Genomic DNA, 13,762 nt, shown 5'->3' with positions numbered 1-13,762 from the left:
TTGTGACCCGGTTCCTGGCACTGCCAGCAGATAATGGGAGCCGGGTCTGCGGGGGGCACGTCCCGAGCAGGCTTTGCTGGAACCGGCCGTCGGGTCGAAGGCGGGGCTTTCCTGGCTTTAACCGGCCGCCTCCCAAAAGAACTCCCTTGAATTTTTTTTAGTGGCCTCAAAACGCTCCACGAGGTCGACCATCTCTAGGGAATTACCCGGCGATACCTGACCTACCCAGTGTTGGATAGTGTATGGCAAAGCCCCCCAGAAGATGTCAGCCAACAACCGGTCCAGCATAGCAGCGGGGCTCAGTGTCTCTGGCTGCAGCCATTTTTGTAAACGATGCAGCAAGTCATAGTACTGGGGTCTGGCAGGTTCAGCCGGGTTAAACTCCCACAGATGCACCCGCTGAGCCCGTACCAAAACGTTCACCCCCCCAGTCTGGCCAATATCTCACCCTTGACGACCTGGTAATCAGCCACTTGGTCCTCGGGCAGATCGAAGAAAACCTGCTGGTGTCCAGACGACAGGAATGGAGCGAGAATCTCAGCCCATTAGTCTCGGGGCAACTTCTCCCGGATGGCGACTTTCTCAAAAAACCGCCAGGTAGGTGTCGACATCATCAGAGGAACCCATCTTTGGAATGGAGGCCGGAACCGCTTTCCTGGCATCAAAAGTGCTTGGGGTTGCTCCTGCTGCTTGCAATGCCATTACATGTTGTAACAGCAGCTGGTTAGTTTATTGCTGCTGTTTGTTCGCCTCCCGCTGCTGCAGGTTAGCCTCCACAAGGGCTTTCACAACAGCCTCCATCTTGTCAGGGAACTAAGGGCGCTTTGCCAGCTTAATGTATGACATCCACCGGTGTTTAAGACAAAACAAAACTTTCCCGGGCCCTCAGGCCAGCCTCACTGCACCCGCACGCATCCTCCACCAAATGTAGCGATTTACTCCAGTAGACAGGAGTGCGGGTGCAGTATAGAGGCAAATGGAGTCCAGGTAATGAAGCAAAAGAGCGTTTATTTCACACTTGCTCAAACAGAAAAGCAGAACAGTCACTTGGTGTTAGTTCACACACAAAATAACAGAGAGCTTCACCTGGCTCCTTTACTGGAATGAGTCCTGTCCTGGCCGATCGCACAGCCACATAAAGTTTTCTCACAGGATGCTGGGCGCTCGGTACGCCTGTGTCGGGGTCCAGGCCTCAGCTCCACACACTGCAAAAATCACCCAGACTCACAGTGATTTTCCTTCTCCTCCCAGCTGAGGTTGCTGCCTGGGAATTTAAATCCCAGCTCCAAAACCTGGTTCTGGAACGTGGGGAGTAGGCACCCACCCAACTCTTTACCTACTCCCAGTAAGAGCCAGCCCGAATTGGCTTTGCAGCCATACTAAGTATTAAAGGTGTCAACAGCTTCTGCTGTTAACACACAGAACCCGGCTCTTACCTCACCAAGGCCAGGAACCTCGGTGACACGTATCTGCCATCCATTACGGTACCCTGCACCTTACCACAAGTGTTATACAGTACAGTATACTACTTATAATACCACCACGCACATGTGTCAACTTGCCCAAATTCAATGCTGCCAACAAATTGCTTCCATTGTCACACACCACTTTGCCGATCTCCAGTTGGTGCAGGGTCAGCCACTGATCCACCTGTGTGTTCAGGGCGGACAGGAGTGCTGGTCCGGTGTGACTCTCTGCTTTCAGGCAAGTCAACCCCAAGACGGTGTGACACTGTCATGTCCGGGATGTGGAATAGCCCCTGGGGAGCTGGGGGGGGGTGCAGTTGATGTGGAGCAAGACGCAGCAGCAGAAGAGGACTCAGCCAAGGAGGTTAGCGAAGAGGATAGCGTAGGAGGAGTAGAGGAGGTGTCAGCGGGCCTGCCTGCAAGTCGTGGCGGTGTCACCAACTCCTCTGCAGAGCCACGCATTCCATGCTTGGCAGCCGTCAGCAGGTTTACCCAATGCTCAGTGTATGTGATATACCTGCCATGACCGTGCTTTTGCAGACCAGGTATCAGTGGTCAGATGGACCCTTGCCCCAGCACTGTGTGCCAGACATGCCATGACTTCCTTTTCCACAATAGAGTACAGGTTGGGGATTGCCTTTTGTGAAAAAAAAATTCGTCCGGGTACCTTCCACTGCGGTGTCCCAATAGCTACAAATTTTTTGAAGGCCTCAGACTCCACTAGCTTGTATGGTAAAAGCTGGCGGGCTAAGAGTTCCGACAAGTCAGCTGTCTGACTCTGTGACATTGGCTTCTTACGCTTAAACATTTCCTTGACAGACACCTGACTGGGCAGATGAGCAGGAACTGCTGAAGGTGAGAGGCGGAGTGGCGGGTGGTTGAGAGGGGGCAAGGAGGACAGCAGTGGTTGACGTGGCTGAAGATGCTGGACCAGGAGGAGGATGGTGGCATTGAGTTTCTGTGCTGCTTGTACTCATCATGTGTTGATCCCATAGGCGTTTGTGATGTGAGATCATGTGCCTTCGCAAAGCAGTTGTACCTAGGTGGGTGTGGGACTTCCCACGACTCAGTTTCTTTTGGCACAGGTTGCAAATGGCATCGCTGTTATCAGAGGCAGACACACAAAAAAAATGCCACACTGCTGAGCTTTGCATGGACGCCATTCTGGTGGTGGCAACAGCATGCGTTGATTGGCATGCTGTCTAGGACCAAAGGAAATCACAGCACCATGACCACGACGGCCCCTGCGGGGTGGCCTGCCTCTGCAGTCATTTTTTTTAGATTAGTGGTACTATGCGTGCAAGATACTGTGCCACACGATATGAGTGGTGGGCAGTGGGCACAGTACAGTCTGTGGGCCTGACACTCACTGGCAGGCACTGTAATAAATAATACAGAGAAAAAATTTCAATTACTTTTTTATCTGCAAGGTACTGTGCCACCCGTTATGAGTGGTGGGCACTGGCAGTGGGCACAGTACAGTCAGTGGGCCTGACAAACACTGGCAGGCAACTGCAATTATATTAAAGGGTAAAAATCAAATGACTTTTTTATCTGCAAGGTACTGTGCCCACCCAATAGGAGTGGTGGGCACTGGCAGTGGGCACAGTACAGTCAGTGGGCCTGACACCACACTGGCAGGCAACTGTAATTATATTACAGAGAAAAAATGTAATGACTTTTTTATCTGCAAGGTACTGTGCCACCTGATATGAGTGGTGGGCAGTGGGCACAGTACAGTCTGTGGGCCTGACACTCACTGGCAGGCAACTGCAATTATGTTAAAGGGTAAAAATTATATGACTTTTTTTATCTGCAAGGTACTGTGCCACCCGATATGAGTGGTGGGCAGTGGGCACAGTACAGTCTGTGGGCCTGACACTCACTGGCAGGCAACTGCAATTATATTACAGAGAAAAAATTAAATGACTTTTTTATCTGCAAGGTACTGTGCCACCCGATATGAGTGGTGGGCAGTGGGCACAGTACAGTCAGTGGGCCTGACACTCACTGGCAGGCAACTGCAATTATATTACAGAGAAAAAATTAAATGACTTTTTTATCTGCAAGGTACTGTGCCACCCGATATGAGTGGTGGGCACTGGCAGTGGGCACAGTACAGTCAGTGGGCCTGACACACACTGGCAGGCAACTGCAATTATATTAAAGGGTAAAAATTAAATGACTTTTTTATTTGCAAGGTACTGTGCCACCCGATATGAGTGGCGTGCACACAGTACAGTCTGTGGGCCTGTGGCCTCTCACACATGGGCAGACAACTGCAATATATATATTATATATATATATATATAAATAAAAAAAAGCAGACTGATGTACCAGCCCTAAAATGGGCTTTTTGGGGTGCTGTCAGGACGCTGTCCTTACAGCAGATGAGTCTTTGAGGACTAGAGTGGACACAGAACACTGCCTTAGCTAACACTTTCCCTATTAAATCAGCAGCAGCAGCAGCACTGTCCCTGCTCTCACTATTCACTAACACTGCAGCTTCAGAATGAATCTAAGATGGATGCTGTCCTTTCTTTTTGATAGGAGGTGGAGGGTCTGAGAGGGAGGGTATGCTGCTGATTGGCTGAATGTGTCTGCTGACTGTGAGGTACAGGGTCAAAGTTTGCTAAATGATGACGTATAGGGTGCGGACCGAACATCGCATATGTTCACCCGCCGCGGCAAACGCGAGCAGAGCGATGTTCGCCGGCGAATAGTTCAGGACATCTCTAGTTTTGAATACTTTTTGGATGTAGTTTCAAATTGGGGTCATTTATGGACGGTTTCTATTATGTAGCTCTCTCAAAGTCAATTCAACAAATTTTCTTGAAAATTTGAAAAATTGGTTAGTCTTCTTCTAAAAACTATTCTAATAATAATAAAAAATAAATTAAATGGCATTTACAAAATGATTCCTACATAAGTAGACATATATAGAATGTTAATAGCTATTTTATGAGGTATGACTACGTGTCTTAAAAGCAAAGAAATTCAAATTTACATAATGTATAATTTTCCAAATTTTCTGTAAATTTTCAACTTTTTAAAAATAAATAAAGTAAACACATCTCAACCCACTTTGCCACTGACCTGAAGTACAATGTGTCACAAAACAATTGGATAAGTAAGAACATTCCAAGTTATTACCACATAGAGTGACTTGTAAGATTTGGAAAAGCTGTGTCAGGAAGGTGAAAACTGTCCTTGTCTGGAAGGAGTTAAAGGGGTTTGCAATTTTGCTAAGGGGATCTGTGACTAGTTCATGCTGCCCTTAGTTTGGACACCATAGAACCGATGACAGATTTCCTTTAAGAGGCATTGGATACAAATGATCGTTTTTCTTTCAGGACAATTTCAGCACAATGGAAGTTTCAACACCACCTTGATCTTGGACTGCAGTGGGGCACCATTTCTGGACTACACAGGAGTGACTACCCTCACCCAGGTATTCCTAGAAATCATTAACTTTTGTGCTAGAGCGAGTCACATGATCAGACTTTGTATGAAATAAAAATTCCTCGAACATGGCAATTTCTGGTTATTTAAGGAATATTCATCTTTAACAAAGGCCAGAAAGAAGTGAAACTAGAAGCCATCGTGTCATCTGTAATGGAGGAGAAAAACCAGAGAGCGGTACGATTACTGCCTCAAGTGAATTCACTGCTTATTCTCATTGGGATGTCTGGCAGCAGTACATTCCCTGTACTCTCTGGTTGCTTCTAATGACCCCCCAGTACCTCCTCCTGTCACACATAAAGTGGCCTCTAGTTTTCTCTATGGCTAGGCTTACACAGCGACACGTGTCATGGGAAAGTATGTCTCATAACCAAAAATATTTGTACAGCTTGTCTAAGACTTGCCGTTGTACAACTATTTTACAGCTGCAATTTGGCTGTAAAAATTTAATTGCAGATGGGTCACAGGTGAGTAACAGTCGTACGTGATTTGCATTGCAGTCTGTGATGGTAGTGTTTCATGTGCGACTTGTAATCTGTGACCAAGAATCCAACAGGAATAATGTTCTGGGTTGGGGTTGCAATCCTAAACCACTGACAGTCATTAGATGTTATGTAACAATGCACCATTGCGATCTTCATGTCCTGAGCTGCAGTGAGGGTGCAGAGGATGGAGTGGTAGTGGCCCTGATTAGAGTGATGTATCACGTGTTCAGTGACGCTGCTAGGGCTGGTGTCACCCGGTGCGGTAGAAAATGGTGTCACCCCTTCCCCCCCCCTCCCCTCAGCAATTTTTTTTGCCATATATGGGGGCTATGTGGTGCTACTGCCATAGGGGCATCCGTTAGCTCAGCAGACCCCCCCTCTAGCAGTCAGAGCCTGTCTCGGGAGGGCACTTCCAGATTATTTTCTGTCCGCCACCACAAAACAATGGTGCTTATAGAACAGACTCCACAGTGGTAGCGGTATACTGTTATCGTGGGGCACAGTGTAGCGGTATACTGTATATTGTGTGGCACAGTGTAGAGGTATACTTTATATTGTGTGGCACAGTATAGAGGTATACTGTATATTGTGTGGCACAGTGTAGCGGTATACTGTATATTGTGGGGCACAGTGTAGAGGTATACTGTATATTGTGGGGCACGGTGTAGAGGTATACTGTATATTGTGTGGAACAGTGTAGAGGTATACTGTATATTGTGCGGCACAGTGTAGAGGTATACTGTATATTGTGGGGCACAGTGTAGCGGTATACTGTATATTGTGGGGCACAGTGTAGAAGTATACTGTATATTGTGTGGCACACTGTAGAGGTATACTGTATATTGTTGGGCACAGTGTAGAGGTATACTGTACATTGTGTGGCACAGTGTAGAGTATACTGTACATTGTGTGGCACAGTGTAGAGGTATACTGTACATTGTGTGGCACAGTGTAGCGGTATACTGTATATTGTGTGGCACAGTGTAGAGGTATACTGTATATTGTGTGGCACAGTGTAGAGGTATACTGTATATTGTGTGGCACAGTGTAGCGGTATACTGTATATTGTGGGGCACAGTGTAGCGGTATACTGTACATTGTGTGGCACAGTGTAGAGGTATACTGTATATTGTGGGGCACTGTGTAGAGGTATACTGTATATTGTGTGGCACAGTGTAGCGGTATACTGTATATTGTGTGGCACAGTGTAGCGGTATACTGTATATTGTGGGGCACAGTGTAGAGGTATACTGTATATTGTGGGGCACAGTGTAGAGGTATACTGTATATTGTGGGGCACAGTGTAGCGGTATACTGTATATTGTGGGGCACAGTTTAGAGGTATACTGTATATTGTGGGGGCACAGTGTAGTATGCTATATGTGTATAACAAACATATTTCACATAAAAACTTAGTTACTTGGCTCGGCCCTTGGGGATCTCAGACACCACTTCCACACTTTGGCTGGGGGCTCGGTGGAGCTGATGTTGTGTTTTATCCTAATGAGAAAGATTTCATAATAAGGATGTGGAGAAGGGGCAGAGGGATAGCAGAGCAGGGAGAGGCTGGTGCTGCTACTAGGGGGTCATACCATATGGAAGTAATAAAGCCCACCATAAGGCCCCCTCCCCCCCCTAGTAGAAATAATTCTCCTTTTAATGTGACAGTGCAAAAAATACCCCCTTGTAATGCCCCCAGTTGAGCTAATGTCCCCATAGTGCCCCCATAATGTCCCAGTATAAAATACCCCTATATAGTGCCCCCAGTGAATTCCCCCATAGTGCTCCTCTCCCCCCTTCCTGCTAGTGCCCCCCATAATGTACCAGTATAAAATGCCCCATATATAGTGCCCCAGTAGATGCCCTCAGTGTCCGGCCTCTGATAGGCTGCCGGCCTAGTGTCCCCCATAATGCCCCCCAATAATGTGCCAGTAAGTGTCCCCAAAGATGCCCCCCCATCATGTGCCAGTATAAAATGCCTCTCCCCCCCCCACATGTCCAAGTATCATAGTGCCATCTCCCATCTCCCCAATGTGCCAGTATGAAGTGCCTCTCTCCTCCCCCCCACATGTCCCAGTATCATAGTGCCATCTATCCCCCCAATGTGCCAGTATGAAGTGCCTCTCTCCTCCCCCCCCCATGTCCCAGTATCATAGTGCCATGCCATCTCCCCCCCCCAAAAGTGCCAGTATCAAGTGCCTCCCCCCCATGTCCCAGTATCATAGTGCCATTCCATCTCCCCCCCCAAAAGTGCCAGTATCAAGTGCCTCTCCCCCCATGTCCCAGTATCATAGTGCCATGCCATCTCCCCCCCCATGTGCCAACCCCCCTCCCCCATGTGCCAGTATCAAGAGCCTCCCGCTCCCCCCATGGCAGTAACAGTCGGGTATTAAAAAAAATAAAAAAATAAACACTTCTACTTACCTCCATGTCAGCGATGCAATGCAGCCTCTTCCTGTATGTGCATATATGGAGTCAGTGCTTGTGTATTTCAGAAAAGTTTCTGCTGGGATTCGAACCCACGACCTTCTGTATCAGAGGCAAAGCATTTAACCACACGGCCATAAGAACCGCCATGCTACTGACTGAAAAAATATGAGACTTCTACTGTTATAGCTGGCTAAGTGTACATCTATACACATGACAGCTGCCCTAACACACCGCACTGCCTATATCTCTTATGACAGCTGTCCCAGCACACTCAGCTCTGCTATATCTCTATAAATGATAGCTGCCCAGCACACCCAAGCTCTGCAACATCTTATACACATGACAGCTGCACCAGCACACTCAGCTCTACTATATCTCTATATATTACAGCTGCTCCAGCAAACCCAGCTCTGCTACATCTATACACATGACAGCTGCCCAAACACACCCAGCACTGCTACATCTAATACACATGACAGCTGCACCAGCACACTCAGCTCTACTATATCTCTATATATGACAGCTGCCCCAGCAAACCCAGCTCTGCTACATCTATACACATGACAGCTGCACCAGCACACTCAGCTCTACTATATCTCTATATATGACAGCTGCCCCAGCAAACCCAGCTCTGCTACATCTATACACATGACAGCTGCCCCAAACACACCCAGCTCTGCTACATCTATACACATGACAGCTGCCCCAGCACACTCAGCTTTGCTATATCTCTATATATCTATCTACTGTATAGCAATACTTAGAGATATATAGATGTAGCAGAGCTGGGTGTGCTGGGCAGCTGTCATGTGTATAGATGTAGCAGAGCTGGGTGTGTTTGGGCAGCTGTCATGTGTATAGATGTAGCAGAGCTGGGTTTGCTGGGGCAGCTGTCATGTGTATAGATGTAGCAGTGCTGGGTGTGTTTGGGCAGCTGTCAAGTGTATAAATGTACAGCTATAACAGTAGAAGTCTCATATTTTTTCAGTCAGTAGCAAGGCTGCTCTTATGGCCTTGTGGTTTAAATGCTTTCCCTCTGATACAGAAGGTCGTGGTTGAATCCCAGCAGAAACTTTTCTGAAATACACAAGCACTGACACCATATATGGACATACAGGCGGGACACAGGAAGAGGCTGCATCGCAGTGCTTTGCCTCTGATACAGAAGGTCGTGGGTTCGAATCCCAGACACAATCGTTCCCTCTCCTAAGGACCGGCAATAAAAATTATTCGTAAATGCCGGCCCTGCTGGTGTCACCCCCATCAATGGTGTCCCCCGGTGCGGTCCGCACCCCCGCACCCCCCTTGCACGTCCACTGCACGGTGGTACTCCCTCAGGCCGTTACTTCCTGGGGATTGGTGCAATGAAACGGTTTTATAATGAATCAGGCCAGAAGTAGAAGAATAAAAGTCGCTCTTTACTTAGTGCAAGAAAGGAGTTGTAGTACATCCAGAAGTTGTCTATACACAGTGCAGTTTCTCTTCCAGATGATGAGGTATGGTGACTGGCAAGATTGTGCAGATAATGGCACCTCTGGTACATTATGCTGTCTTGCTGATGTCCTCTCTCCTGAACTTCTGGCTCACAGCTGTAAGCTTGCACTTCTGTTTTTTTAAGTTGGCTTGGATGTGATCTAAGTTGATGGGTGTCTGATCCATAGTCCCTCATCTGCAGCAAAGTCTACATAGCTGTGGTTGCTGGTCACTATGCTGACTGATTTCTGTAGCTTTGCAGAATATCTGTAGTTTTGTCTTTCAAGTTTCTCTGCAGTAGCGATCTGACAGATGAGTTTCTCTGTTCCATAAGGCCCTTGTAGAAGGTTAGCCCCATCCTAATGCCAACCATACCTCACCTGCTGGTATACAGTGCAACCTTGACATAATAAATCATACTCTGCAGATACCCACGTCTGTGTGTGGCTCTCAGCCATGGCTCCCGTGCTTCATATGTAATCAATCTTGCAACATGGATTTTGTTAAACATTTCTAAATACAGGTGAAATATAACATTTATGAAGCAACCTGGGTGCAGCAAAGTTGCCACAAGGCCACACCAATGCATTCCCAGTGTCCTCTAGAATAGCGTGATGGACATTTACATTAAACAGCATCATATTATACCCTCATATCCATATAATTACTTAAGTTAGATCTCAAAAGTTCAAGATGTACAGCGTTCCAGAGCCTTTTATGTCTATGTCTGCTATCACATAAGTTCATGAAATCATCAAAATTGAGGAGACCAAAAATCGCCAGGATCCCCCATACCGGTAAATATCTCGATCATGAAGTCGGCAAATGGCCTAATTAATATCAGGCCCCACACAGCCTCTTTTGTTGGGTAAAGATGGGTTAAAGGTGTTCGCACACCAAAATTTACCTTGGTATCTCATTGTTAAACCATGAATGCTGTAGATTTCTGCTCTGAAAACCATGGTAATGCCAATTGGGCACACTGCCTTTAAATACATATTAAGACCTAAAACGGGGTGGTTTAACCTCTTGTGTGTGAATGAATCCCTGTCCTGCAGGGCAGCGTCTGGATATCCACATCAACAAGGGGGCATACGACTTAGCCCCCTCTGCAAATAGATGAACGCACGATTAATGTAATAGGTTGCCTTGAAGAAGATATTTTATCTTATTGTTTATATCAGTTTTCTATGTGTTGTCAGATGTCCCAGGATCTAAGAGAATATGACACGGCTGTACTATTCTCAGGCTGCAGCGGTGAGTGAGGTCCATTATGTGAGGAAGTGACTCCTCTCTACTCTTATACAATACTGAATGGGGTTCTGGTTTATTATTTCAGTGTCACTAGTCAAGGCCCTAAAGTACTGCGGCTCAAAAAACGAACATTTCTTCACTACAGTAAAAGCTGCCCTTGATGCCCTGAAAGTAAAAACGGTAAAACGTAATTCTTGCCGTCAAATATGTTTTTATTTAGTCCGTGTTTATACTGATCTATTGTCACCATTTAGAGAGATCTATCTACTATCTATCTATCTATCTATCTATCTATCTATCTATCTATCTATTATCTATCTATCTATCTATCTATCTATCTATTATCTATCTAATATCTATATATCTATTATCTACTATCTATCATCTATCTATCTATCTATCTATTATCTATCTAATATCTATATATCTATTATCTACTATCTATCATCTATCTAATCTATTTATCTATTATCTATCTACTATCAATTCAATTCAATTAAATTCAATAAAGCTTTATTGGCACGTCAAAGTAAAACATTTAGCATTGCCAAAGCAAAATAAATAATAGGTATTGTAGAGGGGTTTGATTGGGAATTAAAGGGGTGGATGTTGGGTTAAAGGGGCAGTATGGGGGTATAATAGTCCATGGTGTCTCATCTTCCTCTCAGTTGGTGACAGGTTGAGACATATTGGGCAAGCGATCTCCACAGGTGGACTCCTCTTCCCCCAGTAGGATGTGGAGTTTCCTCAGCTCAATCTATGGAGGTGAAATCTGGGATGTGAGCGGAGAGTCTCTATTTATCTATTAATCTATCTATCTATTATCTTTCTATCTTTTATCTATCTATCTATCTATCTATCTATCTATCTATCTATCTATCTATCTATCTATCTATCTATCTATCTATCTATCTATCTATCTATGCACCTAAGGGGAAACGTCACAGCCACCATTGAACCATTGACGCAAGGGGTTTCTGGAGCCAGACAAACAGGGAAACTATGATGAGACAACCCCTGTTTAGGGCCCTGCGCGTACTTTTTGGTGTGTGGCCCTGGGCTTTACACCATACTTGCAGACTCTCCAGGAATTTCTGGGAGGCTACTAGAGAGAGGAGAGGTATCTCCTGGAAGCAGCACTGCATGTATTTTAACTGCATGTAGTGCCAGGATTCAGCATCATTAACGCAACCCCACTGGCCAGAGTGCATCAAAGGGATTCTTTGCGTAGTGCGCAGACAGCTGGTGCATGCGCGCTTGGTTTGTGAGGCTGCTGCCAGGACACCGCGCGTGCCCGGATGAATAGATCCATGAGCATGCGTGAGATTATGGCGCCTAGAAAAAAAAATTCAGCGAGGAGAAGAGTGAATAATTAACAGCGGAGAAGTGCTGGGTTCCGAGATAATGGGCGCGGCTGGGCTCCAACGGCCAGAGGGACAACGCCTTGGGCTCCTTACAGAGGTAATTTGCATATGAATAAAAGCGATTTTTAACCTAAATGACAAGACAGATGGGGGGTTAGACTAGTATATTTTAAACTAAATCGAGGAGACTGATGTGATGATGTGAAGCTCTGTAGCTATAATCCAGATGACAGAATCCCTTTAAGTGTGTGGGGGCACCATACAAAAGGGGGGTGGGCCTGAAAAGGGGCGTGTCCACACATGTAGAAAATTGGCATCGTGGCATTGCGTGGCAGACTTTGGATTCTCCCACAACTTTTGCATGTTGGCAAGTATGTTTAACCACCTCAGCTCCCCTACCTTAAACACCCTTAATGACCAGGCCACTTTTTACACTTCTGACCTACCCTACTTTCACCGTTTATTGCTCGGTCATGCAACTTACCACCCAAATGAATTTTACCTCCTTTTCTTCTCACTAATAGAGCTTCATTTGGTGGTATTTCATTGCTGCTGACATTTTTACTTTTTTGTTATTAATCAAAATTTAACGATTGCAAAAAAATGACATTTTTCAATTTCAGTTGTAAAATTTTGCAAAAAAAACGACATCCATATATAAATTTTTCTCTAAATTTATTGTTCTACATGTCTTTGATAAAAAAAAATGTTTGGGTAAAAAAAAGTGGTTTGGGTAAAAGTTATAGCGTTTACAAACTATGGTACAAAAATGTGAATTTCCGCTTTTTGAAGCAGCTCTGACTTTCTGAGCACCTGTCATGTTTCCTGAGGTTCTACAATGGCCAGACAGTAGAAAACCCCCACAAATGACCCCATTTCGGAAAGTAGACACCCTAAGGTATTCGCTGATGGGCATAGTGAGTTCATAGAACTTTTTATTTTTTGTCACAAGTTAGCGGAAAATTATGATTTTATTATTTTTTTTTTCTTACAAAGTCTCATATTCCACAAACTTGTGACAAAAAATAAAAACTTCCATGAACTCACTATGCCCATCACGAAATACCTTGGGGTGTCTTCTTTCCAAAATGGGGTCACTTGTGGGGTAGTTTGTACTGCCCTGGCATTTTAGGGGCCCGAATGCGTGAGAAGTAGTTTGAAATCAAAATCTGTAAAAAATGGCCGGTGAAATTCGAAAGGTGCTCTTTGGAATGTGGGCCCCTTTGCCCACCTAGGCTGCAAAAAAGTGTCACACATCTGGTATTGCCGTACTCAGGAGAAGTTAGGCAATGTGTTTTAGGGTGTCATTTTACATATACCCATGCTGTGTGAGATAAATATCTCGGTCAAATGCCAACTTTGTATAAAAAAATGGGAAAAGTTGTCTTTTGCCAAGATATTTCTCTCACCCAGCATGGTATATGTAAAAAGACACCCCAAAACACATTGCCCAACTTCTCCTGAGTACGGGTGATACCAGATGTGTGACACTTTTTGCAGCCTAGGTGGGCAAAGGGGCCACATTCCAAAGAGCACCTTTCAGATTTCACCGGCCATTTTTTACAGATTTTGATTTCAAACCACTTCTCACGCATTCGGGCCCCTAAAATGCCAGGGCAGTATAACTACCCCACAAGTGACCCCATTTTGGAAAGAAGACACCCCAAGGTATTTCATGATGGGCATAGTGAGTTCATGGAAGTTTTTATTTTTTGTCACAAGTTAGTGGAATATGAGACTTCTTAAGAAAAAAAAAGAAAAATCATCATTTTCCGCTAACTTGTGACAAAAAATAAAAAATTCTAGGAACTCGCCATGCCCCTCACGG

The 13,762-nt window shown here is 45.4% G+C and overlaps 1 protein-coding gene across 1 annotated transcript in view; it reads left to right on the top strand.

The window, feature by feature from the left end:
- SLC26A7 (solute carrier family 26 member 7) overlaps nt 1–13,762 on the top strand; it is a 102,409-nt gene that overhangs the window by 82,685 nt on the left and 5,962 nt on the right. Inside the window, exons 15-17 of the mRNA XM_040433260.1 lie at nt 4,820–4,917; nt 10,519–10,573; nt 10,656–10,750. Of these exons, the coding sequence (XP_040289194.1) occupies nt 4,820–4,917; nt 10,519–10,573; nt 10,656–10,750 (248 nt within the window). The remainder of the gene's footprint in view (nt 1–4,819; nt 4,918–10,518; nt 10,574–10,655; nt 10,751–13,762) is intronic.

This window comes from Bufo bufo, chromosome 5, assembly GCF_905171765.1.
Source record: "Bufo bufo chromosome 5, aBufBuf1.1, whole genome shotgun sequence".
Lineage (NCBI taxonomy): Eukaryota > Metazoa > Chordata > Amphibia > Anura > Bufonidae > Bufo > Bufo bufo.
This window is presented reverse-complemented; position numbering and strand designations above follow the sequence as displayed.